This window comes from Spinacia oleracea, chromosome 6, assembly GCF_020520425.1.
Source record: "Spinacia oleracea cultivar Varoflay chromosome 6, BTI_SOV_V1, whole genome shotgun sequence".
Classification (NCBI taxonomy): domain Eukaryota; kingdom Viridiplantae; phylum Streptophyta; class Magnoliopsida; order Caryophyllales; family Amaranthaceae; genus Spinacia; species Spinacia oleracea.
The window spans coordinates 111,498,111-111,525,748 of record NC_079492.1 but is presented as its reverse complement, the minus strand read 5'-3'; the positions used below and the strand labels follow the sequence as shown (position 1 = coordinate 111,525,748).

At 40.0% G+C, this 27,638-nt stretch overlaps 1 protein-coding gene across 3 annotated transcripts in view; it reads left to right on the top strand.

Annotated features, from left to right (window-relative positions):
* The first annotated feature begins 3,368 nt into the window (after positions 1-3,368).
* LOC110784736 (uncharacterized) overlaps positions 3,369-27,638 on the top strand; it is a 34,791-nt gene continuing 10,521 nt past the window's right edge. For all 3 annotated transcript variants that reach the window (XM_056833418.1, XM_056833419.1, XM_021989184.2), the window contains exons 1-4: positions 3,369-3,482; positions 3,864-4,093; positions 17,531-17,717; positions 18,173-18,306. In XM_056833418.1, coding sequence (XP_056689396.1) covers positions 3,416-3,482; positions 3,864-4,093; positions 17,531-17,717; positions 18,173-18,306 — 618 coding nt within the window. In that variant the 5' untranslated portion in view covers positions 3,369-3,415. The remainder of the gene's footprint in view (positions 3,483-3,863; positions 4,094-17,530; positions 17,718-18,172; positions 18,307-27,638) is intronic.

Sequence of the window (27,638 nt, the reverse complement as noted above, 5' to 3'; positions counted from 1 at the left end):
TTCTAGCAATATTTATTGTTTATAATTGGTCTGAATAAACCACGAAAGCATTACAAATTATAAATGAAAAATATACGAAATATAATAAAAGCTAGTACTCTGTAAACTCTCGATGTTTCGAGTGGGTGTTTCAAAATAATAGAGACAATATTCTTTATTCTATTTTTTGTAGATCCACCATTTTTTTATGCATTAACACTCTTTTTTACCCACTTTACTTACAACATTTCATTCAATCCATTTATATACTCCCTCCGTCCCAGAATACTCGACCCGGTTTGACCGGCACAGAGTTTAAGGGACTTGAATTGACTTATTTAATTTAATAGGTAGTAGTTGATAGTGGGGTATTATTTTAATGTAGTTAGTGGGAGGTGGGTTAAGAGGTGGGGTTGGGGGAGAGTAGGGGTTGAATTTTTAATTATTTTTTGTATGGAGTAGGGGGTAGGTGGGTTAATAGGGGTGGAGTGAGAAATAATATAATATTGTTAGAATATATCCATTTTTAGAAATAAGTCAAGTATTAAGGGACGGCCCGATAAGGAAAACAGATCAAGTATTCCGGGACGGAGGGAGTATTACTTTTTACTCATAACTTTCCATCAAACTTATTTGTTTATTACTCTTTTTTTCTGACCTAATTTTTTATTATTCATTTCTTACAACATTTCACTTTTCCATATTTCTTTCTTACTTTCCAATCATTTATCTTGTGAAATGTACAACAAGCAACATTTATTGTTCATTCATTTGTAAAGAGTATATATAATTCTCACTATCCCTATAAAGTACTCTTAGGAGCTTGAAGGTGAGAGGGGGTCGTTTTTTCGCATATCTGATATGTGTGGAAACACACACACATATCAAATAAAAGACAAATAGCTAAAAGACAAAAGAGGAAGTACCATTCATGTAAAAAAAGTACCATTCTGTTAAAAAAAGTATCATTCTGTAAAAAAAAAAGTACCATTTGTGTTTAGAAAAGTACCATTTAATTTTTTTTTTGTCATTTTTCCTATTTTGTCTTTTGTTCTGATATGTATTTGCCCATACATATCTGATATGTATTTGTACTTCCTCGAGAGCCTAGAGGGAAATCGGATCAAAAGGAAACAAAAAAAAAATCAAAATTCTAGAAAAGTTTGGATAAACTATCAATGACTCATACTTTATTCTTTAAAAGAACTTGGTATTTTTTGAGTTATAAATGGAGTAGAGTATACGGAGTATTTTATATTTTTTTTGGTATTTGCACCCGGTTCACCCTTAGGCCTAATCTGAATTCGGGACGAGTTTTGGATGGATAGGTTTCAGTCCCCTCCCAATTGTTGTTACGGGAAATCGAACACGGGGTCCTTCCTACTAAGTTCAGTCCCAATCACCACTGAACCAACAGACAATTGGTAGAGTATATTTAGGGATGTCAACGAGCCGAGCCGAGCCGAGTATTTGGATGTTCGAGCTAGGCTTGATAAGAAATTTCCGAGCTCGAGCTCGAACCGAGCTTAACCGAGCTTTCATTTTCCCTGTTCGAGCTTGGCTCATTTAAGTTTTTCGTTGTTCGAGCTTAGCTCACGAGTAGCTTGTTTAAGTTCAAGCTCGAGCCGAGCCGAGCTATTAACAAACGAGCCTTAATAAACGAGCTTTTAACAAACAAGCCTTAATAAACAAGCAAGATCGAATTTAAATGATCATATTAATAAATGAAATATTATTTAAAAAAATTATAAAAACATAACCATACCCAAATAAAAAGTTAGCACAGTATACTAACTAATACTATTTTATAAATTATAATCTCCTAAAAATCAAAATCTAACAAAATAATTGCAACTTATATTTACTTATAAATAAAAATTTGTCATATTTATTTTTAGAAATTTAATATAAACGAGCTTGAACAAGCTTTTAAACGAGCTTATAAACGAACACGAACGAGCTTAGAAACGAACATGAACGAGTTGTTCGCGAGCCTAAACGAGCCGAACACTAGGCTGTTCGAGCTAGTATCATTTATTAAACGAGCTTAAATTTTTTGTTCAAGCTCGTTTATTTATTTATTGAACGAGCTTTGACCGAGCTTGTTCACGAGTTGTTCACGAGCGTATCGGTTCATTGACATCCCTAAGTATATTTTATACTCCATATGAAAATTAAGGGGGAAACTAGAATGTTTTGCTACCAACTCACCTTATTTTAGAATATTAAAGATATTGTAAGCTAAATTATCATATGGAGTAAAAGATATTGTACTCCGAATTTATAAGTAAGACACCATCTGTTGAAATTTTCATTTTTTTTTGGTTACGTTTATCATTTTGACAAATTTTTATAACCAAGTTAAGATTTTTTTGTTTTAATTCAAATTGAATATTTGATTAAAGTAATGAATTGATTACCCCATCTTGAGAAATTTATACAGGGCCTATTATCTGTCGTAATCGTAGCCTCGACACTGTATACGATGTACATGTGGATTTCAACAAGATTATCCCAAATTACAAACGTTGTAAAATTTACGAAGCACTTCAATAGTTCAATTCACAAATTAAAGGACTTTTCCGTATGTAATTTTGGTATACTTAGGCACTTCTGTCCGTATATTGTACATTATACTACTAAAAAAATGTCTATGGAGAACTTCAGAATTTTAACGTCCTCTAATCCAAAACTTAATCAATGAACTCTTTGATTAATCCAAAAGTTAATCAATAACGTCAGAAATGAGACAGTTATATGGTAATTTTCTGTTATCAACTTACGTTAGGATAACACTATGTACTACAGAGTAGGACTGTGCACCAGTTTAAGTCCGGACCAGTCCGGACTGGAACCAAAATTCATAGTTTTGCGTGTCCAAATCGTGTTAATTTCGGATCGTCGATCATTTCTAGTCAAATCAGTTTAGCCAAGTCTACTTATAGTGATTACAATATTAGCTACTGCTATTATAATGTAGACATTATTTTGGAAAAAGTTGCGAAGTATAAAAATTGGACATAGTTATTGCGGAGTATTATTGTTTGCATCTTGTCAAATTATGCGAGTGGGTTGCTCGTGCACTTAAAATTGAAACAATTAGCATCCTTCCTGTGATAGTGATTGCGGTGCCATGCATTATTATTATTTCCTTCCGATCTTCGCATCAAAAAAATAATCGTAGTAATATATATACCCTTGATTTCGAAATATTTGAGACGTACACTTAAGTAGATATTCCAAGAAGATTGATAGTGGAGTAATTACAAAGTCAAAGAAAACAAAGTCATGAAAAGTGATCCAAGGATGACACAATTATCATTCAAAGTTGTCCAACTATAAATTCAAATATCAACTCTAACATCTCTCTTCCCATCACATAAACCATAGTCTAGAGGCCTTACACACATCAACAACACCCACTTAGATTTATCAAATGGCTAGACATTGGATGTTTATTTTTCTTTTCATAGTATTATTGTCGGAGGTTTCGACAGATATTGGTAAGATTAGTTATCGATTAATTACTTAATTCCTCGATCTGTTCTTATTTATATGACACAATGAGGTTTTAATTAGACACTATTCATACAAATGCATTTGACTTCCTTTTGTGGTTTATACATAAGAAAAAATATAGTCGTGTGGGGTTTTATTAGATTCGTATCAGTAAATATTATTTAAATATCAACTTTTTATAATTTTTGTCGATCCACTATTAGAGATATTAATGTTTGAAAACGTGCATTGACAAACTTGCCTAAATAATTGTGTCATTTAAAAAAGAATGGAAGAAGTATTTGTCTTTGTTTTTTATCTTTTTTATGGTGTTTTATACGAATTTAATGTAGGTTTAATTTTAAGTTATGTTTTACTTTTTCTAGGCTTGAAAGTATCCTATTATACGCAGAAGTTGGATCATTTCCAGCATCAAGAAAGCCGCACATTTCAACAGAGATTTGTGGTAAATGATACTCTTTGGGCGGGAGCCAAGTCGGGAGCTCCGATTATTGTATTATTTGGAGGGATAGCTGACGACATGTACGATCCTAGCATATACGGCGTATTGACTTTTAGTGCAGTCAAGTTTGAGGCCATGCTAGTTTCTATTGAGGTAATTAATTAACATATAATTAATCAATTAGTTTCTTTTGATGTGTCATGTGTGTGTGTCTCCGCTAATATTTGAACAATAACTAATCCTTTGAATTTTTTAAAGGTTAGTATATACTTCGTACTTCTTCTACGGGGTGTCCTATCGGCACCACTTGGTACCGGCAGAACTCCCCGTAGGTAAACTTAACCTGCAGATAATGTGGTCATATTAGGAACAGAAGGGTTACCGGCAATAGTTGCAAAGGACCCCTACCGGCATTATCATGAAGATAACCAACCAAGGGTCACTATCAACAGGTCGCTATCTAAACACAAGGGACCCACCTGATCGTACCCTTGGATTGGTCTATATAAGGACCACCTCATTTATTGCTATGAGGTAGACAAACACTTAAACACACTTCTTTCTTACTCTCTAATCATCTCTTAATCATCTCTTAATCTCTTAGTAATCTTACTTAAGCATCGGAGGGGGGATCCTCGAACCACCCCCGAGGCTAGTTAATCCATTCTGTTGTGCAGATATCAACCGGCACTCTCAACAGGAATCCAGTATCCCACAGTCAGCTGTTCTCATTCCACACCCGGAACAATTGGCGCTAGAAGGAGGGGACCTTATCCCTTGAAACGGTAGAACAGTCAGCATGGATCTCTCACAGAAAGACGGTAAAAAATCAAAGAAAAGTCAGGAAAAAGCAACAACCCCACAACCGGCGACAACCTCCAAGTTCCAACCCTCACTTCTAAACCCCGCCCATCCATTACAAGCACAATCAGTTATAAGCCCAGCAACAAAAAACACCTCGATACCGGCACAAAAGGAATTCACAGTGGAGGACGATGATGAGTTAGAAATAGAAAGCCCTGCCAGAGAGCAACCGAAAACTCCGCTGGAGCAGATGCTGCAGGAGCGCCTGTCTTCCCTGTCGGAAGTATTCACGGGAGAGCAATTGAAAACAGTGTCAGCGGTGATGGCCGCTTTGTCAGAGCTACCAGCCTCGCAGCAGCCAAGTTCACTCGGCAGTCTAAGAAAGACCAGGTCGGCGGTTCCCCAGTTACCGGTTAGGGATCTCCTAACCGCCCTGAATCAAGAAAACACCCCAGAAAAAAGAAAGCGCCCGGATCCGGCGGAAACAGAATGGCCTGAAATAGAGCAAGTCCCAACCGCGGAATATGAGCGAAGAGCGCCGGTTCTACAGATAGCTAGACGGCAGACAATCCAGCCAAAGGATTCTCCTCTGTGCCGAGAAATCCTAGAAGAAAGGATGGAAAGGATAAAAATCCCGACAGGGAGATACGATGGGACGACGGATCCGGAGGATCACTGCACCACATTCGAACAGCACATGATGCTGTACACAAATTCTGATGCCATGTGGTGCAAAGTATTCCCATCCACACTCTTAGGAGTTGCAACAAGCTGGTATAAGGGCATAGAGGCACACTCCATATACTGTTTTCGACAGCTGCAGGCGTCGTTTTTGTCACGATTTGTGAGCAAACAGAAGAGAAAGAAATCGTCGGGAGAGTTGATGTCGTTCGCTCAAAGAGATAGAGAGCCGTTAAGAGATTATCTCACCCGCTTTAACAACGAATCAATCACTATTCCCAATTTGCAGCAGGAGGATGCTGTTCTGGCTCTGATGAGGGGAATGCAAGAGTGCGAATTCAAGAAGTACCTCAGCCGGAAGTCATACACCAATCTGGGTGACGTCCTGCACAAGGCCAATGAGTACATCAGGGGGGATGAAATGATAAAGATCTCCAATGTGGTAGTGGCAACCGGCGGAAATGTCGGGTACAATCCAGGCTATAACCCGCAGGCGGGAAAAGGAGGAAACAATTTTCATCAGAGCAATAATCAGCAAGGGGCAAGCCAGAGAAACCAGAATAACAGAAATGCCAATCCACAGAAGCAGAGACCCCGGCAAGACAGAAGGGAGTCCAGAGGACTCTTTGATAACTACACTCCGCTGAACACACCGCGGACGGCAATTTATAACATAAACAACAAGATGGACGGCTGGAGAAGGCCGCCACCAATGTAGAGTAGGGAAAGGAATGTCAAGAAATTTTGTGACTTCCATAATGAGCACGGCCACCTAACAGAGGACTGCAGAGACCTCAAAGACAACATTGAGGATATGGTCAGAAATGGGTATTTTTCACAGTATAGGGCGAGGCAAGGAAATGATAACAACAACTCGGTGGGGGGAAACCCTGCCAATTCATACCGGCCACAACAGCAAAATCAACAACAATACCCTAGAATCGAACAGCCATATCAGCCACCTAGAATCGAGAAAAAACAGCCGGAAACTAGTGCCAGAGCAGAACAGAGGGATGGCGGGAAAAAACCACCCGTGTATGTAATTTCTGGCGGTCCAGTCCACGGAGGGACAATAAGCGGCGCCAGTAGAAGTTTGGAGGAACACAGGCACATGGTAAACTATCATAACACAAGAGTGTGGCCTAACCCACCCAGCATACCAGTGATGACGTTCTCAGAATCGGATTGCAGAGGCATCATTTTCCCATATGATGACCCGCTAGTTCTTACAATCGATATAGCGAATGCCGATGTGAACAGAGTACTGGTAGACGGTGGCAGCTCAGCAAACATCATCTTCTAGGAAGCCTTCAAACAATTGCACATACTAGAGGACGAGCTTCAAAGGGTGAACTACCCAGTAATCGGTTTCTCAGGATCTACAGTGTACCCAGAGGGTAGTATGCGGCTGCCGGTGAAAATCGGAGAAGGATCTGAAATGCGAGATCTCATGGTGGATTTCCTAATCATTAAAGTACCAGCGGCCTACAATGTGATCATCGGTCGCCCATTCATACATGACGTGCAGGCGGTAGTCTCCACCTATCATTTGACAATGATATATATGTCGAACCTGGAAAGGCCGGCAAAGATAAGGGGAAGTCAGTTGGCGGCAAGATCCTGTTACTTGACTGCTTTGAGAACACCGGGAAGAATGGTCCCAGAAGTAAACTTGACTACTGAGCCGGCAAGGCAAGAGGTACACTTGACTACTAAGCCGGCAAGACAGGAACAACTGCCAAAAAAGAAGAACTGCGCAAAAAGAGGTCGAACTGACTTGAACGTGGAACACTTTGATGAGAGGCCAGTATCAGCACCAAGACCAATGCCAGATGGTCTGACAGAAAATATCGAGCTGGAGGTTGGAAATATGGATAGAACAGTCGTGATCGGTACAGAAATGGGGAGTGACATGAAGGTCAACCTCATAAGCTTGCTGAGGGAGCACGCGGACATCTTCGCATTCTCAGCGGATGAGATGCCTGGTATCGATCCAGAGATAATGGTCCATCGGTTAAACGCCGACAGAAATGTTAGGCCTGTACGGCAGAAAAAACGTAATTTCTCCACGGAAAAAATGGCAGCAATACAAGAAGAGGTGGATAAACTGCTGGCGGGAGGTTTTATTGAGCCATGTGACTACCCTGAATGGTTGGCAAATGTAGTAATGGTAAAAAAGCCGAATGGGTCATGGAGAATGTGCGTAGATTTCACCAACCTTAACAGAGCATGTCCGAAAGATTTCTACCCACTACCACGGATTGATAGGCTGGTAGACTCTACTAGCGGCCATGCAATGCTCAGTTTCATAGATGCTTTCTCAGGGTATCATCAGGTCAGCCTGCATAAATCAGACAGGAAGAAGGCGGCTTTTATCACGGATGCAGGAGTTTTCTGTTATAAGGCGATGCCATTCGGGTTGAAAAATGCAGGGGCAACGTATCAAAGGCTGGTCGACAAGGTGTTTGCCGACCAAAAAGGCAGAAACGTGGAGGTCTATGTAGATGACTCTATCGTAAAAAGCCGAAAAGAGGAGGATCATGTTAACGATCTCCGAGAAACTTTTGAAACTTTGAGAAAGTACAGGATGAAATTAAACCCAAAAAAATGCGTCTTCGGAGTAAGGTCGGGAAAATTCCTGGGTTTCTTGGTCAGCGAGCGTGGCATAGACGCTAACCCTGAAAAAGTAGAAGCAATCATCAGTCTGCCGCAACCCAAAAGCGTAAAAGACATACAGCGGTTGACAGGAAAAATGGCCGCCTTAAACAGATTTGTGAGCAAGTCGGCAGATAAGCAAATGCCCTTCTTTACAACCTTAAGACAAAACAAGAAATTCAAATGGGGGCCGGCAGAGCAAGAGGCCTTTGAAGCTCTAAAAAGTCACCTAAAGAACCTGCCAACAATAGCAAGGCCAAAAGAGGGCGGAAAATTACAATTGTACATATCGGCGTCGCCAAAAACAGTTGCAGCAGTACTGGTAGCCGAAACAGAAAACAAAGGGCAGCAGCCGGTATATTTTGTGAGCCATGTGCTAAACGGCCCAGAAACAAGATACACATTGGTGGAAAAAATGGCATATGCAGTCCTCATCGCGGCTAGAAAGTTAAGACCATACTTTGATGCGCATACAATCGAAGTGCTAACAAACTTTCCTCTCGAAAAAGCCATCAGCAAGCTAGATACATCAGGCCGGCTGCTAAAATGGGCAATAGAGTTGTCCGAGTTTGACTTGGAATTCCGGCCAAGAACTGCAATCAAAGCCCAGGCATTGGCGGACTTCATAGTTGAAGCGTCATACCAAGAGGATGAAGTACAAGCTGAAGTATGGGATGTGTCAGTGGATGGTTCAGCTGCACAGACAGGCAGTGGGGCTGGAATAATCATGAAATCGCCAACAGGAGACATTTTTGAGTATGCTATAAAGTTTATGTTCAACGCGTCAAATAACGAGGCAGAATACGAGGCAGCAATCGCCGACATCCAAATGTGCCGCGCAGCAGATGCCAAAAGAGTAACACTGACAACAGACTCCTAGCTGGTAGCAAGTCAATTCAGCGGAGAGTACGAGGCCAAAGAACCTTCAATGGTCAAATACTTGGAGAAGTTGAGGTCAGTGTCTGCTCAGCTAGAGAAATTCAGCATTAATCTGGTACCCCGAGCAGAATATACGCTGGCAGATGCACTATCAAAGTTAGCAAGTTCAAATGTCGCCGACTTGAAAAGAACAGTCATGATGGAAGTCATGAATAAGCGAAGTACGGAGTCGGAGGAAATACGGGTCATGGCCATCACAGCTACCTCAGAATGGTACGATAATATCCAAACATACATACAGACTGGAGCCCTACCAGCAGATTTGGCAGAAGCCAAAAAGACAAAAAGGGACGCGGTTTGGTACATCATCCTGTGGGGACGGTTGTACAAAAAGTCATTTAGCCTACCATTCTTAAGGTGCCTGACAGCATTCGAGTCAGCAAGGCTGATCGAAGAGATGCACGAAGGAACATGTGGGAACCATGCCGGTGGAAAACCCCTTGCCATCATCTGTCAAAGGCAAGGCTATTACTGGCCAACAATGTTAGAAGATTGTCGAGCATATGTAAAAAAGTGCGAGAAATGTCAAAAGTTTTCAGCTGTGATAAACTTGCCAGCCAATGATTTGATGCCTAGTTTGAACCCAATCCCATTCGCACAATGGGGAATGGATATTGTTGGACCATTCCCAATGGCGGCTGGAGGGCGCAAGTTCTTAATAGTAACAGTGGACTACTTCACCAAGTGGATAGAAGCAGAGCCGGTAGCAAAAATAACGGTAAACTAGGTGAAAAAGTTCATATGGAAAAATATAATAACAAGATTCGGGCTGCCGCAGGCAATAGTTTTTGATCATGGATCACAGTTTGATTGTGCACCCATACAATGCTTCCTGGGATTATACAGAGTAAAGTTAGCTCACTCGTCGGTATGTCACCCACAGAGCAATGGGCAAGCAGAGGCGGCGAATAAGCAAATCCTGGCTGCACTGAAAAAGAAGCTAGAAGACTGTAAAGGCGAATGGGCAGATCTTATGCCAGAAATTTTGTGGTGCAACAGAACTGCTATCAAGGAGGCTACCGGCGAGAGTCCGTTTAAGTTAAGCTTCGGGTCTGAGGCGGTCATACCGGCAGAAATGGCTCTGCCAACCATGCGAATCCAGCATTACGATGAGGAGAGAAACGATCAGCTGCTGCGACATCAGTTGGATTTCATGCTAGAAATCCGCATGAAAGCAGAAATCAGTTCGGCAGCATACAAAAGCAGAATGAGCACAGCATACAACAAGAAAGTGAAACACCGGCCTCTAGGAGTAGGAGACCTGGTACTGCGGAGAACGGCGGCAACAGGAAAAGGAAATGCTCAAGGAAAGCTGACAGCTAATTGGGAAGGACCATACCAGATATGGGAGGAAATTGTTCCTGGATCATACCGGTTAATGCAAATGGATGGTACCGCGCTCAAAAACTCCTGGAACGCCAGTACTCTGAGAAAGTACTATGTTTGAAAAAACTGTGATGATGATGTATGAGCAGACTGATTGCAATAGCAGTCTGCATTTTGCTGTTATGTATAATTAGGGCGGTCCTCAAATACGACCAGTCCATAAATGAAGGAAGAAAAAAGCAAAAAACAAACGCTACATAAATCATACGCAAAGGTAATGTATGGATGTGATCAGTAACAGTAAAGAAAATAAATGCCGTTTGGGCACTTTACTGCGAAGCGTAGCAGTCCATAATAAGTTGATGTGATTAGTAACTTTGGAGAAAATAAATGCCGTTAAGGGGCACTCCATTGTGAAGCGTAGCATTCAACGAAGTGTATGGATGTGATCAGTAACAGTAAAGAAAATAAATGTCGTTTGGGCACTTTACTATGAAGCGTAGCAGTCCATAATAAGTTGATGTGATTAGTAACTTTGGAGAAAATAAATGCCGTTAAGGGGCACTCCATTGTGAAGCGTAGCATTCAACGAAGTGTATGGATGTGATCAGTAACAGTAAAGAAAATAAATGTCGTTTGGGCACTTTACTGTGAAGCGTAGCAGTCCATAATAAGTTGATGTGATTAGTAACTTTGGAGAAAATAAATGCCGTTAAGGGGCACTCCATTGTGAAGCGTAGCATTCAACGAAGTGTATGGATGTGATCAGTAAGAGTAAAGAAAATAAATGCCGTTTGGGCACTTTACTGTGAAGCGTAGCAGTCCATAATAAGTTGATGTGATTAGTAACTTTGGAGAAAATAAATGCCGTTAAGGGGCACTCCATTGTGAAGCGTAGCATTCAACGAAGTGTATGGATGTGATCAGTAGCCGTAAAGAAAACAAATGCCGTATGGGCACTTTACTGTGAAGTGTAGCAGTCCATAATAAGTTGATGTGATTAGTAACTTTGGAGAAAATAAATGCCGTTAAGGGGCACTCCATTGTGAAGCGTAGCATTCAACGAAGTGTATGGATGTGATCAGTAGCCGTAAAGAAAACAAATGTTGTATGGGCACTTTACTGTGAAGCGTAGCAGTCCATAATAAATTGTTGTGGTTAGTAGCTTTGGAGAAAATAAATGCCGTTAAGAGGCACTCCATTGTGAAGCGTAGCATTCAGCGAATTATATGGATGTGATTAGTAGCCGTAAAGAAAACAAATGCCGTATGGGCACTTTACTGTGAAGCGTAGCAGTCCACAATAAGTTGTTGTAATTAATAGTGTTAGAGAAATAAACGTTGTTAAGATGCACTCCATTTCGAAGTATAACATTCATTTCGAGGTGTATCGTTCAACAAGTTAGCAATATAGAAAGGCCGACAACAAACAAGAGTTCATGCTAATAAAATGGAAGTATCATACGCAAAATGAAGTAAACATGCAATCAAAAACTACTTGTTATAAATGCACGATTACAGCAGAAAAACACTAAAAACCGACAGCCATCACCAAAAAATCTTGCGAAGTGATTAGCTGATCACAAGGCACAAAAGATGTCGATTAAAAACCGACACCCCTACAATAAAACGATGTTCTAAGATATGTTACATCAACAATAAGTGCCCTAACAGCATCTGGCAAAAAGTCAAAAGCCAACCGCCTAAACTAAAAAACCCTAACATGTATGAGGCCGGCTGGGAAAAGTAGAGGATCCGCAAGAGGAGGAGGGTGATGACTGCCAAAACCGTCAAACGACATGCTCATCACCAGACCAGTAGGCATCTTCTGGAACTTGCAATGGAGGCAAGGTTCTTTGATTGGCATTGCAAATCACAGCCTCGGGTAGCTCCTGAGGCTCAAAACCGGTAGCAACCTTGTACAGCTCTTTCTCCTCATACCCATCCTCAAATTCTTGCCACCCATCCTCATCCAGCTTCTTCACATGGCAAACGACCCGATGAGCAGCGCACCAACCACCATTATGGCGCAAAGTAAGAAGATCATTAAACCAGTCGGACTGGAGAAGCTTATCAACAGCCCTCTTGGCGGCAGTCTTCTTCACCCCAGGCAAACTCTGGTTAAGATCAGTCAGCTCCTGAGTCAGACCGTCTGCTCTCTCAGTTTCAGCCTTCAACTTCGGCTCAACCTCTTCCAGCCTTTTGTTCGCCGCCTCTAAATCTGAAGAAGCACTCTCCAACTTCTTCTCGTTATCCTTCAAAGCAGATTCAGCCGCCTCAGCCCGCTTCTTCAGCTCGGCAATATCAATGCTATTCTGCGTCAGCTGCATCTGGTTCCAACGATAAACATAATACAAATCCATGCTGGATTGAACAACCTAAAAAACAAAACAAAAAGCAAATAAGTAATAAAAAATAGCCGGCTAGAAAGTTGTAACAAATTAAGCAAGAAATACCTTGTACAAATCGTTGAAATGCTGAGCAGCAGGGGCGTCAATCTGACCCTGTGGCCTGTCAGCAGGAGTTATCAGATCCCGAAAAGCACGGTAGCCCAAATCCCCACCGTCCTTAGCAGAATTGGTCGCCACCGACTCCCCACACAGCAGATCAATGTGTGGGTAGAACTGATCGGTGGGTTCGCCGCCAGAAGACCCGAACCATGACTTCATTGCTTCCGGGATCTTAAAGGGTGTATCCTCAATCCAACCGCCGGTACGAAGCGGCAGATGATAATTCAGCCGAGAATCACCAGATCGATTCTCACTACGACTAACAGGGGGCATACTAGAATTACCCCCTGTCACAGCGGCCGACGTGGCACAGTGCTGAAGTGGAGCCTCATTCTCGCCGCCACCACCTTCCACGTCCAAAATCTCAATGGACGGCTGCGGAGACGGGTGAACCGCAACAGCAGAATCAGCCGTCTTTTTGAGAATATCGTCAGCGGGGAATTCTTAGTTGTCAACAGCAGCCGAAACATCATCGCCGCCAGCAGCCTTAGACTTCTTAGTGGGGTCAGAACGCCCACTAGTAAGTGACAACCTCTTTCGAGTCTTCCCACCATGGCCGGTTGGATTAGATTGCATAGTGGGCGGTTGCACAGTTTTTGGAATAGAGACAGAGGAAGATTTAGTTTTAGAACCGCCGGCAACACGATTCTTTGCAACGGTAGCAGTTGAACGACGGGAGGAGGCCCGTGTGGAGTACGTTGATATGGTGTCGTACTTTCCCTTAGGTGGCGGAGGCTGCGTGCACACAGGTCTCCAATTCTCGTCAAATCCGAGAATTTCTTTATCCAATGTTTTAGTACCTGCAAAAACAACGACTCAATTAAAGCCGACAACAAACTTATGCAATACACAAAACTATAAATAGCAATAATAAGTACATCCCATTCAGCTAAAAATATGTTTACCAAAGAAGTGGGTGTTGCAAAGGCCGACAGCGGACAAGGGCTGATTACCCAAGATATAATAGGCATTAGGGAGCCAGTTCCGATTAACAGCCTGCTTTTTGCTGAGGCCGACATCTAAAATGTCACACGCCAAATAATCAAAAGCCTTTCTCTCCCGCCGGCCCAAACCACGCTGGTTGTACTGCTCCATTCGAGGTCGGGGTTTAGTAAAAGTCCGTCGGAGTAAAAAGTCGTCAGGAACTTGAACGAAGTAAAAACGATCCTGCCAATCTTTACAGCTCGACAAAGGAGGATGCACAGTCTTCCTCTTCGTTGCGCTATACGCCGACATCCACCCCGTCTCTCCATCCTTCTTCAACCATAACAGCCGCTTGAATAAATTCAACGTCAGCGGCCATTGTTTAAACAAACACAACCAGACATATGAGATGACAGTTCTGATGGTAGTAGGGGTAACTTGGGCCAAGCAGACATTCCAAGCCCGGAATATTTTCTCAACAAAAGGGTGCAGAGGAAAGCGAAGCCCAAAATCGAAATGCTTCGCATACACAGCAATATGGCCGGGAGGACAGTCAAATATAGTTGCACCTTCATCCGACACTACCAGCTTATACTCAGCCGGTAATCCAAGAAAGGTCCCTCCATGAACCACATGATTCTTCTTTATGATCAGATCACGCCAAGTCGTCAAAATCGCGGTAGTACGAGGAAGACTTTTTAAGGGAGGGAGTTCTTCCTTCCTATGAACATCAGTGGAATCGTCGGTAAAATAAGGCTGCTCTTTAGCCTCATCCGCAAGAACTTCAGCGACTATCACGTCGGCCGGATCGTCATCGTCTGAACCAATATCGTCGTCTCCAATGTCTGCGTCATTCCTACCAGAAACGCCAGCATCATCACCATCATCACCCCTATGATCATCAACATCCTTGCCGGCGGAATCCTCGAAGATGGAATCACCTTCAGAGTATTCGCCGGTAGCCATATCTATATCATCATTAACAGGCTCTTTACCAGGGCGGCGGCCACTAGTGCTAGCCGGTTGTTCGGAAGCCATCCTATCAGCCTGACCAAAAGAAACATCGAAGTTGCCAGTATTAGTTCCATACTGCCCGTGGCCACTGCCGGCGGAATCCAAGAATTCCCGGTAATCACGAATATAGTACCGCACCGAAAGTGGAGAAACATCTAAAGCAGGCTCAGAAGCCGGAATATGATGCTCATGAGACCTCATTTCCCGTATCATTCGAGCCCGCAGATGATGTAGGGCATAACAACGCTCCCTCTCAGTCTGATTCAAACCCTCGTCATAAACCTCACGAATGGCAGTCCGTCTTAAATTAGATTGAGAGTACGGCTCCTCCCCGGCCCAACTACAATTACTCTCTCGAGGAACACTCCAACCGGTAAACCCAGAAGGCTGAGAAGAAGGGTTGTCCCCACCCAAATTTTTGGTCATTTTGTTTTTAAGGCGGCGGATAATTAAAAAATTTGACACAGCAGAAAAGCAAAAAAACAAAAATATATATATAGCAAAGAGTAACAAAATAGAGGAGGGGGTACCTACTGTTTTTCTGGAGTTTGAAATACAAATGAAGCACGCGAAAGAGAAAAACGGGGAGAACCTACAAAAAACACAGAAACGAAGAAAAATCAAACACAAAAATAAAAGAGAGGAAGAAAAACCCGAAATTCAGTAACGATAAAAAGGGAGGCTAGTAAACCTTGGAAAATTCAAACCACAACAACAGCAAAAGCTCGAAAATCAAACAGCAGCAAAGTTCAGCGAAAAACCCCAAGGGAAGAGAGAGAGAGAAAGGTCGGAAGTTCAAGAAAAAAGTGGACGAAATGGAAAAATCTCGAAGAAGTTAAGGATTTTTATAGGTCAAAGGGGGGGGTATGCGAAACGTCACGACCCGTAAGTCAAGCAGTTAAAAGGTCAGTTACACACGAAATCAACGACCCAGATTAAGCGCACCAAATAATGCTCGGGATGAAGGCCACGTGGAAGAACGTGGGTAACAATCTCCCGCCACTTGCAAGATAAAAAATTCAAATAACGCCTAGTCACCCACAGCATCTTCAAGGTGGCCAGTCGTCCAAATCTTTAATCAAGGGGGCTAGCTGCCAAATTTTTTTCTAAAGGGGCCAGTCGTCCTAATATTTATCAAAGTCGCCCTTATATTTTATCAAGGAGGCTAGTTGCCAAATTTTTTTCTTTATTCTAAAGGGGCTAGTCGTCCAAATATTTTTCAAGGGGGCTAGTCATCAAAATGTTCTCTAAGGGGGCTAGTCGTCCTAATTTTTTCAAAGGGGCTAGTCATCCAAATGTCTTCTAAAGGGGCTAGTCGTCCAAATATTTATCAAGGGGGCTAGTCATCCAAATGTTCTCTAAGGGGACTAGTCGTCCTAATTTTTTCAAGGGGGCTAGTCATCCAAATGTCTTCTAAAGGGGCTAGTCGTCCAAATATTTTTCAAGGGGGTTAGTCATCCAAATGTTTTTTAGAGGGGCTAGTCGTCCAAATATTTTTTTATTAGGGGGCTAGTCGCCCGAATGTTTTTTCCAAAGGACCTAGCAATGTAATTCTTCATTCAGAGCGAAGGCAGTCGGCAAACTGTTCGCGGTCTTTCCTCAAAAACACTCGCAACACAGTCTACGCCCGCACTTCACTCTGAGGGGGCTAGTTGTACCACCAGGTATCAAAATAGTACTTATTTTTTCCCGTTTAATCAGAGCAAGCGCAGCAATTGTCATATATGCGCTTACTCTGAGGGGGCTAGTTGTACGGGGTGTCCTACCGGCACCACTTGGTACCAGCAAAACTCCCCGTAGGTAAACTTAACCTGCAGATAATCTGTTCATATTAGGAACATAAGGGCTACCGGCAATAGTTGCAAAGGACCCCTACCGGCATTATCATGAAGATAACCAACCAAGGGTCACTATCAACAGGTCGCTATCTAAACACAAGGGACCCACCTGATCGTACCCTTGGATTGGTCTATATAAGGAGCACCGCATTTATTGCTATGAGGTAGACAAACACTTAAACACACTTCTTTCTTACTCTCTAATCATCTCTTAATCATCTCTTAATCTCTTAGTAATCTTACTTAAGCATCGGAGGGGGGATCCTAGAACCACCCCCGAGGCTAGTTAATCCATTCTGTTGTTCAGATATCAACCGGCACTCTCAACAGGAATCCAGTATCCCACAGTCAGCTGTTCTCATTCCACACCCGGAACACTTCTCAATTTTGATTTCTCGGAAAACTTAATTAAGTACATGAACTGAGTAGTAACACATTGTTAGATGACGAATTGACAATTATATCATGCACATGTGACTGTTTTTTATGTTATAGTAGCAACTTTGGTACTTGGTAGGAGTAACAACAAGGGCGTCTGTAAAGTTGTCTTGCTTGTAAATACATCAAGGAGGGCTTATTTGAATGAATATCTAAAAAGACTACTAGATTAGTTCAAAGAAGGCGGCATAAATCGCCATATTTGGTAAATAATCTATAAAGGCGACTTATCATTTTCGCTTACAATTATCCTATTTTATCGGCATCAAAGAACGCGACTAAGAAATTTGATTAAGAGGACGAATTTTGTCGCCCTTTTTGGTATGATTTCTATTACGTACTATAATTTAAAACAATATACAAGTATAATTAGGATAATTCATTGTAACACTTTACTTCCTGTAATTAATCTTTTTGTGAGCAAAAGCTTTTTTGTGATTTTTCTCTTTTTATTTTTTTTAGCATCGCTTCTACGGTGAATCAATACCAATGAACTCCATAGATCTAGCCATGGCGGATCATCGGACTAGAGATTGTTTATCAGTCAAGCAAGCTTTACAAGACTTTGCCGAAATTGTTCATAGCTTGAAGGCCAACTGGTCTGCTCACAACTCACCTGTCATTGTTGTGGGCATGGGATACGCCGGAGGTATTACAATTAAACCATCTTACTATTTACATATTTCTATTACTCCGTATAAATTATGTCTCGTTGGTTATTTTCTTGCACGGATTAACATACTACTATATTGTTCGGAATTAATACCAATTGTCTGTTGGTTCAGTGGTGATTGTGGCTGAACTTGGTAGGGAGGATCCGTGTTCGATCCCCCGCAACAACAATTGGGAGGGGACTTGAACCTATCCACCCAGAACTCGCCCCGAATCCGGATTAGCTCTAAGGGTGAACCGGGTGCTAACAAAAAAAAAAAAAATTGTTCGGAATTAATAGGAGGGATGAATTGATGCCTGAAAATGGGAAATTGTAATTAAAAAGCTTGATCGTGTATGTAGACAATGATTTCAGCTCCATATAATGGTGTATAAATTGCTTTATTAATTAAGTTTAACTCATAATTTCTATGCAATTTTATGTGAATCCAGCATTAGCAACATGGTTCAGATTGATGTATCCGGAAATTGCTATCGGAGCTCTTGCCTCATCCACTCCATTGTCATACTACGGCAGCACTACCCCAAGGGATGGGTACTGTTCTATTGTAAGCCGTGATTTTCAGGTATTTTCTTCTTAGCTTCAACAATACCAATAGATTGCATATTGTAGATAAACTATGGTTTTAGCTTCAAATGCCATATAAACAAGATTGTTTTTCTAGTAAGATCACATACAAGAGGAGGGTGAATCGTAATTGAAACTTTGGTAAAATTTCTTGGAGAATTTAAAGCAATAAAGTAACTACTCCGTATGATCAAAAGACAAAAAGATATAAAATTGAAGAAACTTCTTAACACTAATCAAGGAGGAAAAACCTTAAACTCTTTTATATTGTTGCAATACCTTGATTACAACACTCTCAATAACTCGAGTTCCTATTCCCTTCGATTACTGTGTTGCTCTTTCTCTCACACTTAACTCTAAGTCCACAAGTATCACTCAACCCTTTATACCCCAAATTACGATTCAATTTCAATCAAATACTAGGTTAGTTCTAGTTATCTCTCAACTGTCACATTTAGGAGCAGTAGCTTCCACGTTCACACAACTTGAGGAACAAGCAAAGACTAAATCAAACACAACGTTTAAATCAGTTTTATTTAGAGAAATCTTAGGATAAGAAACAAGAAAGTGGAAGTTGTTTTTACTTGTTGAATAATTAAACAAAAATAAGATTTTATTAAAAATAATAACACTTTTTATATATGATTTTTTTGGTATTTACTACTTTAAAAATACATCACTTTTATATTTACTACAGTACCTTATGAAAATTTTATTTTAATTTACTACCTTAAAGTATGTTTTTGTTTGGAATCACTACCACTTTACAGTTTTCTCATTTTAAATTAAGATACCTCTTTCATTTCTTAATCGTTTAAAGTGATTCAAAACTCATTCTTCTCATTTATGTGTAAGGATTCCATAGAAATCTTGCTTTTAAATTTATGTAAAAGGTAAAACGAATTATATAATATTTGTGAAACTTTATACTCTCTCCGTCCCTTAATACTCGCACCGCTTTCCTTTTTGGGTCGTCCCTTAATACTTGCACCGCTTCTATAAATGGAAATTTATACCAATATTATATTATTTCTCACACTGACTTACTAACCCCACCTACACCCCTATTTCCTACAATAAATCATTTAAAAATTCACACCCCCACTCACCACTCTCCACCTCTTACCCATTTCCCACTAACTATATTAAAAAAAATACCCCACTATCAACTAACACCCATTAAATTAATAAGTCAATTTAAATGTCTTAAACTCCGCACCGGTCAAACCGGTGCGAGTATTAAGGGACAGAGGGAGTAATATTTGTGAATCATCAAACGAATTGTTTTGAAATTTTGTTCTCAATTAAATCCCTTATAAAAAATGAAAATAATGAACTTTAAATCACTTTAAACGATTAAGAAACTAAAAAGATATATCTTAACTTTAAAATAAGAAAATTATAAAGTCGACGTACATGATTCCTAACAACAAAACATACTTTAAGCGGCAACTTTTGTGTAAGACCGCCTTACCGGAAAGACCACTTTGATTGTTTAACTAATTGGTTCTATTGGTTAACTAATTAGTTCTAGTGCTTAACTAATTATTTTCATTGTTTAACTAATTTGTTTCAATGCTTAACTAATTAGTTCAAATGTTTAACTAATTGATTTCATTGCTTAACTTATATGACATCAAGGTGGTTTTTGTGTAAGACCGCCTTATATAAAAGTTTGTATACTTTAAGTTAGTAAATTAAAATAAAATTTTCATAAGGTAATTAATACAAAAGTGGGTATTTTTAAGGTAGTAAATACCAAAATTTCCTTTTATTTATTAACAATATTTTCTTGAAAACTTTCAGCCACATATTTTCTCAGAAACGTTTATTAAAACTATGTGTTCCTTGTAGTTCCATATTACACACTAAGCAATAAAAGTCACTTGCATAAATCCTAAGTACAAACTCATGACTTAGTGTTCATGTCTTCCCTTTCTGAAGCCTTCAACTCTGATGCGTCATTCATTCCAACTCAGGAACGGGAGAGTTCCTTGTAGTATACAAATGAACTCTTGTATAGGAGCTGGGACATAATTTTTTCTCATATGAGTCAGTCTTGTAGTTGTTCTTATAGGAGATAAAATCAAGCAATCACTTGATATATATTGTGGTACCAATTACGTAAATCAAGGGGTTTAATTAAGTTAGAATATCTTCTACATTATTTTATTCTATGTACATAATATTCCTTCCTAGATATTATCTTATTTTCCTTTTTTAGATTACACTAGCTTAACCTAGGCTTGTACTATATAATCGTTGTGCTATTCTTTCTTCGATACTACAATTCATTCTCACATGGTATCTGAGCAGGAACTATCCTAAACCCAATTTTTTCTTTTTTTTCTCCACGCATCATTCATAGCCTCCAACACCATTCCTAATGATGCTCAACCTTCTTCCCCTCTTATCATTGTTAATCTTACCAATATCATTAAGCTTAACACCACCAACTACCTGCCATGGAAACTCAAACTGGAATCCATCTTAGTTGGTCATGACCTATTCAAATTTTTTTACGGCACATACCCTGCACCACTACCCACCGTTGCTGCTGCCACCACAACCACCCTATCCTCCAATCCGGTGCACACCACATGGGTTCGCCAAGACAAACATCTATTAGGTGCCTTGCTCGGCACGTTGGACTTCAATATCGCACCGCTTGTGTCTAGGGCAACCACTTCCAAGGTGGCATGGGACATCTTAGCCCACACTTTTGCACGTAACACTCGTGGTCACGCCAAGCTTGTAAAAGCCAACCTTCGTTCTATCACCAAAGGTACGCAAAGTATTACAAAATATATGAATGCTATCCGAATTTGTGCAGATCAATTAGCGGTGCTATGTGATCCATATAACCCAGATGATTTGATTGAAAGGTGTAGGAACATATAGATGCATAAAGCGGAATTTCAGGAAACAATTTCCTAACATCTATCACAGGATCTCATGCATAACAATAGTATAGATCAGATTAATTCGAAAGAATAATCACCTTTGAAGCGTGTTCTCCCGTTCGTATGCAAGCTTCGAAAGTTTTAGAGCCCCACTTGTTGCTCCTCTACTCAGTCCACAAGCACGAATTGAATCCCACGTATGCTAGTACGGAAGAGAACGATCACAATCTGTCTCTTGCTTTGTTTGGGATGTACGGCGTTTAGAGAATGACAGTTAGGGTTTTTGTGTTTTCTTTTTGTGTCAGATATTCAAGGAACGTAATTTCTAAATCCCTGACATTATAACTATTATAATGTGAGAGTTTTAGGTTAACACAAAACCAAAGCCCAACATTCTTTCCCTTAATAGACCGATTGCCATCGGGCCTTTTGGGCCCATTCCAATTAGTGCTTATATGTTTGACCTTATAGGATTAATATATTTTAGTTGTAGGTCCAATCAATATTGTCCTACTAATCACATTTATTCTCTAGCAAGCAAACAGGATTACTAAAATAATTAACTTATTATCTTCATAATTAATTCCTATTTATATTTAGTAATTGCCGGAAATGTCTAAGGACATAATTCCTTCAATCTCCCACTTGTCCGAAGACAAGAACGCAATGCTAAATTCCTTAAGTCTTTTAATGCCAAAATTTGATAACACACTGTTATTCTCAAATTCTAGTTTCTTGATCGCCGAGTTCGAACTGTTCAAATAAAGATTAACATTTTAATCCCATTCCGCATGGCCATGCAATTTTTCAGTTCTCGCTCATCAAGAGGCCCAGACACCATTCCTATCAAATAGGAGGACTTATTCACTCTTGTATGACCATAACTCCCACTCAATTCTTAGCCCACCTGATCACTGCTTTTATAACCTCCTTTTACGGCGCGACGTTTAACAGAGTCAAGGTTAAACTAATTGTCTCATGGTTATTAAGACATACTCATGTCTAAGGAATCCACTAAATATATAATTTTGATTCTACTTTTAGAATCTAGTTAGGTCAAGTCTCAATGCATCAAGTATACATCCATATAATCAATTAGACATCCCTATGTCTCCATAGCCCATGGAACTGCACTATCAATTAATTACATGCTAGTCTTCTCATAAATCACTTATGTCCAATTTAGTGATTCAGACTAGGGACTTAATAAGTTGTAATTTCAGTTCACTTTAAAGGGTTCCATTATCAAAACGTTTTCGATAATCCTATTTGAAAACAAAAGTTATTTGGACATTTTATTTAATACTAAACCAAAAAATTAAATAAGAATGAACTTTTATTGATAAACATTCAAAGCATAATAAATGTCTTTACAATTGTAAACATAAAGTAAACAAACTAAAGCCATTCTCCCATATGCCTAAGCTACCTAGTATGACTCTCATGCTTAGGTTGAGCAAGCGGTTTAGTCAGAGGATCAGCCACGTTATCCTCAGTATGAACCTTGCTTACTTTCACATCCCCTCTTTCAACGATCTCTCGAATAAGATGGAATCTCCTGAGCACATGTTTGGATTTTTGGTGCGATCTGGGTTCCTTGGACTGGGAAATGGCACCATTGTTGTCACAATACAACTCAATGCCATTTTCAATGCTAGGAACTACACCAAGTTCACTAATGAAATTTTTGATCCAAACAGCTTCTTTTGCTGCATCACTTGCTGCAATATACTCAGCCTCTGTTGTAGAATCTGCGATGGTACTCTGCTTAGAACTCTTCCAGCTCACAGCCCCTCCATTGAGACAAAATATGAAACCAGATTGTGATCGGAAATCATCTTTGTCACTTTGGAAGCTTGCATCGGTGTATCCAGTGGCAACCAACTCATTATCTCCACCATAGACCAAGAAATCATCCTTAGTCCTTCTTAAGTACTTAAGGATATTCTTTGCTGCCATCTAGTGCGCCTCTCCTGGGTTTGACTGGTATCTGCTACACATACTCAAAGCATATGCAACATCCGGTCGAGTGCATACCATGGCATACATAATGGACCCTACTGCAGAGGCATAAGGAACATTACTCATGCGCTTGACCTCATCAGGTGTCGAAGGACACTGAGTCTTGCCAAGTGAAATGCCATGTTGCATGGGAATGAAACCTCTTTTGGAGTTTTCCAGCTTGAACCTTGCAAGAACCTTATCAATATAAGTCTCTTGGCTAAGTCCAATCAGCCTTTTGGATCTATCTCTATGGATCCTTATTCCCAAGATGTATTCAGCTTCTCCTAGGTCTTTCATGGAAAAACAACTTTTAAGCCATTCCTTGACTGACTCAAGCATGGTCTTGTCGTTTCCTATGAGAAGTATGTCATCCACATACAAGACTAGGAAAGCAATACTACTCCCACTCAACTTCTTGTATATACAAGATTCCTCTTCATTTCTGAGGAAGCCAAAAGATTTTACTGCCTCATCAAATCTGAGGTTCCAACTCCGGGATGCTTGCTTAAGCCCATAAATGGACTTCTTAAGCTTGCAAACTTTTCTTGGACTGTTTGGATCTTCAAAACCTTGTGGTTGTGTCATGTACACATCCTCTTTCAAGAACCCATTCAAGAAAGCGGTTTTGACGTCCATCTGCCAGATCTCATAGTCATGAAAGGCAGCAATCGCAAGAATTATCCTAATGGATTTCAGCATGGCTACTGGTGAGAAGGTTTCATCATAGTCAATACCATGAATTTGTGTAAAACCTTTTGCCACTAGTCTTGCCTTAAAGACATCAATGTTTCCATCTTTGTCCTTTTTCAGTTTGAAAATCCATTTGCAACCTATGGGTTTAACCCCATCAGGCAAAGCAACCAAGTCCCATACTTGATTTTCAAACATCGAATCCATTTCGGATCTCATGGCTTCAAGCCATTTCTCGGAGTCTTGACTCGTCAAAGCATTTGTGTAGCTAGTAGGTTCCTCATGTTCTAAAATCTCTATTTCAGAACTTTCAGTCAAAAGGAAATCAATATATCTCTTTGACGGAATGACGGTCCTACTAGACCTACGTTGGGGAACAACAGGAGAAGTTTCCACCTCATTAGGTTGAGGGACTTCGCATGGATTATCTCCAAGTGGGACGGTAGAAGGCGCGTGAATGGAATGCACCGCCTCCTGAGCATTTTCATGTTGGGTCGTCTCTGACGAGGTGTGAGCCTCATCCATTTGTTGCTCATCTCGAATTTCTTCGAGATATACATTACTCCCACTTGTTTTTCTGGAAATAAACTCCTTTTCCAGAAAGACACCATCGCGAGCAACAAACACTTTGTTTTCGCTTTGGTTGTAGAAGTAGTATCCCTTAGTCTGTTTTGGGTAACCCACAAAAAGACACTTATCGGACTTGGGTGAAAGCTTATCAGAAAGTAAACGTTTTACATAAATTTCACAACCCCATGTCCTTAGAAAAGACAATTTTGGAACTTTTCCAGTCCACATCTCATATGGCGTCTTTTCTACTGCTTTGGACGGAGCTCTGTTGAGTGTGAATGCCGCTGTTTCAAGCGCAAATCCCCAAAATGACGCAGGAAGGTTAGCAAGACTCATTATGGACCGAACCATATCTAATAAAGTTCGATTCCTTTTTTCGGAAACCCCATTCAACTGTGGTGTCCCTGGTGGAGTCAATTGCGAAAGTATTCCACAATCTTTCAAATGATCACCAAACTCTTGAGATAAATATTCACCACCACGATCGGATCGCAATGCTTTAATTTTCTTTCCAAGTTGGTTTTGTACTTCATTTTGGAATTCCTTGAACTTTTCAAAGGATTCCGACTAATATTGCATGAGGTAAACATAACCAAATCTGCTCACATCATCAGTAAAAGTAATGAAATATCCGTACCCTCCCCTAGCCAAAGTACTCATAGGTCCGCAAACATCAGTATGTATGAGGGCTAAAAGATCATTGGCCCTTTCACTTGAGCCTGTGAAAGGAGACTTTGTCATTTTCCCCATTAAGCAAAACTCACATACTTCAAATGATTCAAAATCAAATGATTTGAGAATTCCATCCTTATGAAGTTTCTCTATGCGCTTTGAGCTTATGTGGCCTAATCGACAATGCCATAGGTAAGTAGGGTTCAAATCATTTGGTTTGTGTTTCTTGTTTTCTATGTGATAGATATGGTTTTGTAAGTCTAGTACATACAAACCATTTGATAATTTAGCAGAGACATAGAACATACCATTCAAATATGCTGAACAACAATTATTCATAATTTGAAATGAAAAACCTTCCGAATCCAAAATCGGAATAGAAATTATGTTCTTGGTAATAACTGGAACGTAATAACAATTATAAAGTTCTAATATTAAACCAGAAGGCAAGCGTAAACTATAATCTCCTACAGCTAAAGCAGCAACTCTTGCTCCATTGCCTACTCGGAGTTCCACTTCGCCTTTGCTCAAGCTCCTACTTCTTTTTAGTCCCTGCACATTACCAATAATGTGAGATCCACAAGCGGTATCAAATACCCAAGAAGCAGTTGTAGCTAAATTAACTTCTATGACATAGATATATGAAGTTATAGCACCAGTCTTCTTATCCTCCAGATACTTGGGGCAGTTCCTCTTCCAATGACCAATCTTGTGGCAGTGGTAGCACTCATGTTGAGCAGCTACCTTAGCCTTGGGAGTGGCCTTTCGCTTGGTTGAAGAGTTCTCATTGGCAACCACCTTGCCCTTGTTCTTCTTCATGGGAGCCCCTTTCTTCTTGAACTGCTTACCTTTACTAACCATTAGAACATCCTTATGTTTAGGTTTACTTGGTAAGTTTCTCTCAGCCTGAATTAGTGAACCATGCAACTCTTGCAGGGTAGCCTCCCCTCCTTGCATGTAGAAGTTCAACTTAAAGTTATGAAAATCTTCAGGCAAGGATCTGATGACTATGTCAGTTGCCAGGTCCTTAGGATAAGGGAAACCCAATTTCTCCATGGTCTGAAAATATCCAATCAAATCGAACACATGCGGACCAACGGGCTTCCCCTCTTCCAACTTGGAATCCAGAAGTTTGCAGTTTGCTTCAAATCTCTCCAATCTAGCATTTTTCTGAAACAAAGTTTTCAGTTGCTGGATTATGCTGTAGGCATCCAGACCATCAAAACTTTTTTGATACTCTGGTTCCATGCAAGCAAGCATCAAGCATGTTACTTGCAAGGAGTTATCCTCTAGAGTTTGTCTAGCTCGCTTTTAAGCTGCAGTAGCATTTTCTGGCAAGGGTTCAGGGAGAGGATTGTCAAGAACACTTTCTTTTACTTCCGCTCTGAGAACAATTCTCACAGCCATTTGCCATTGTAGGAAGTTGGTAGCATTCAGTTTGTCTTTTTCAATTAGAGGGCGCAAGTTAAAAGTAGAGTTGTTTGCACCAGACATGATAACTACAATAAAAAGTAAAGCAAGATTCAATATAATGTTTATCAAAAGTAGCAATTAAATAAATTCAATTCACTACCACCCTTTATTCAAAATTAGAAGTCCCCATTGAATAAAGAATTAACCAAGATCCCCTCCCATTACAATCAAACGGACTTTGGCCCTGCTACTTTAATTTATAGTATTCGAGGTAAGTAAACATTTTACTAATTATAACTAATTATAACTCTTGGTAGACAGGTTAACAACTCTTTGTATTTTCCTATCTCTTAGCTTCAAAACCCAAAACTTTGTCTTTTGATAGTTTTGTTGAGTTAAACCATACATCGACATGTAAGTTTCAAAAAACCTACCCTACTATCCCCGGAATTATAAGCAACACCCTGCTTTGGCAGAACCTATTACTCATGATCTAAGGCTTTATAGGTGTTGTATGGAAAAGCACTTAAACTCAATATTATTTTGGGACCTAAGTTTACTATGTTGGTTAATTTAAAAGTGAACACATTGCTTTAAATAACCACATACATAAACTCAATAAGCATTTTAAGGCAATATAAAATGCATAAAAATTAAATGTGATCCTAGTATGGCCCCTAAAAAATAAGCTCAAATCTTCTTGGGTTTCTGTTCATCTTTCTTGGATCTCCATCCTTGAATTTCTGATAGAACCTTCTTACTCCATCGAGCTTATAATACGAACTTTATAATCTAATTTAAACTTTTATATTGAATTACAACAATACAGAACGATGCGCAGATCGTATTTCAAAGTTTACAAGAATACAAAACGATACGCATATCGTATTTTCTATCCTATTTTGGGTCATACTAGTCACGTGCATGTAACAAAATATCATATATTCCATACACGCATATCATATAATATCAAAATATTATCATTCATTCATTTACTTAATTAAAGTAAATGACCCTAATTAACTATTAATCATATTAATAATTATCTTATTTTTAATTAATTAGCCTAACTTTAATT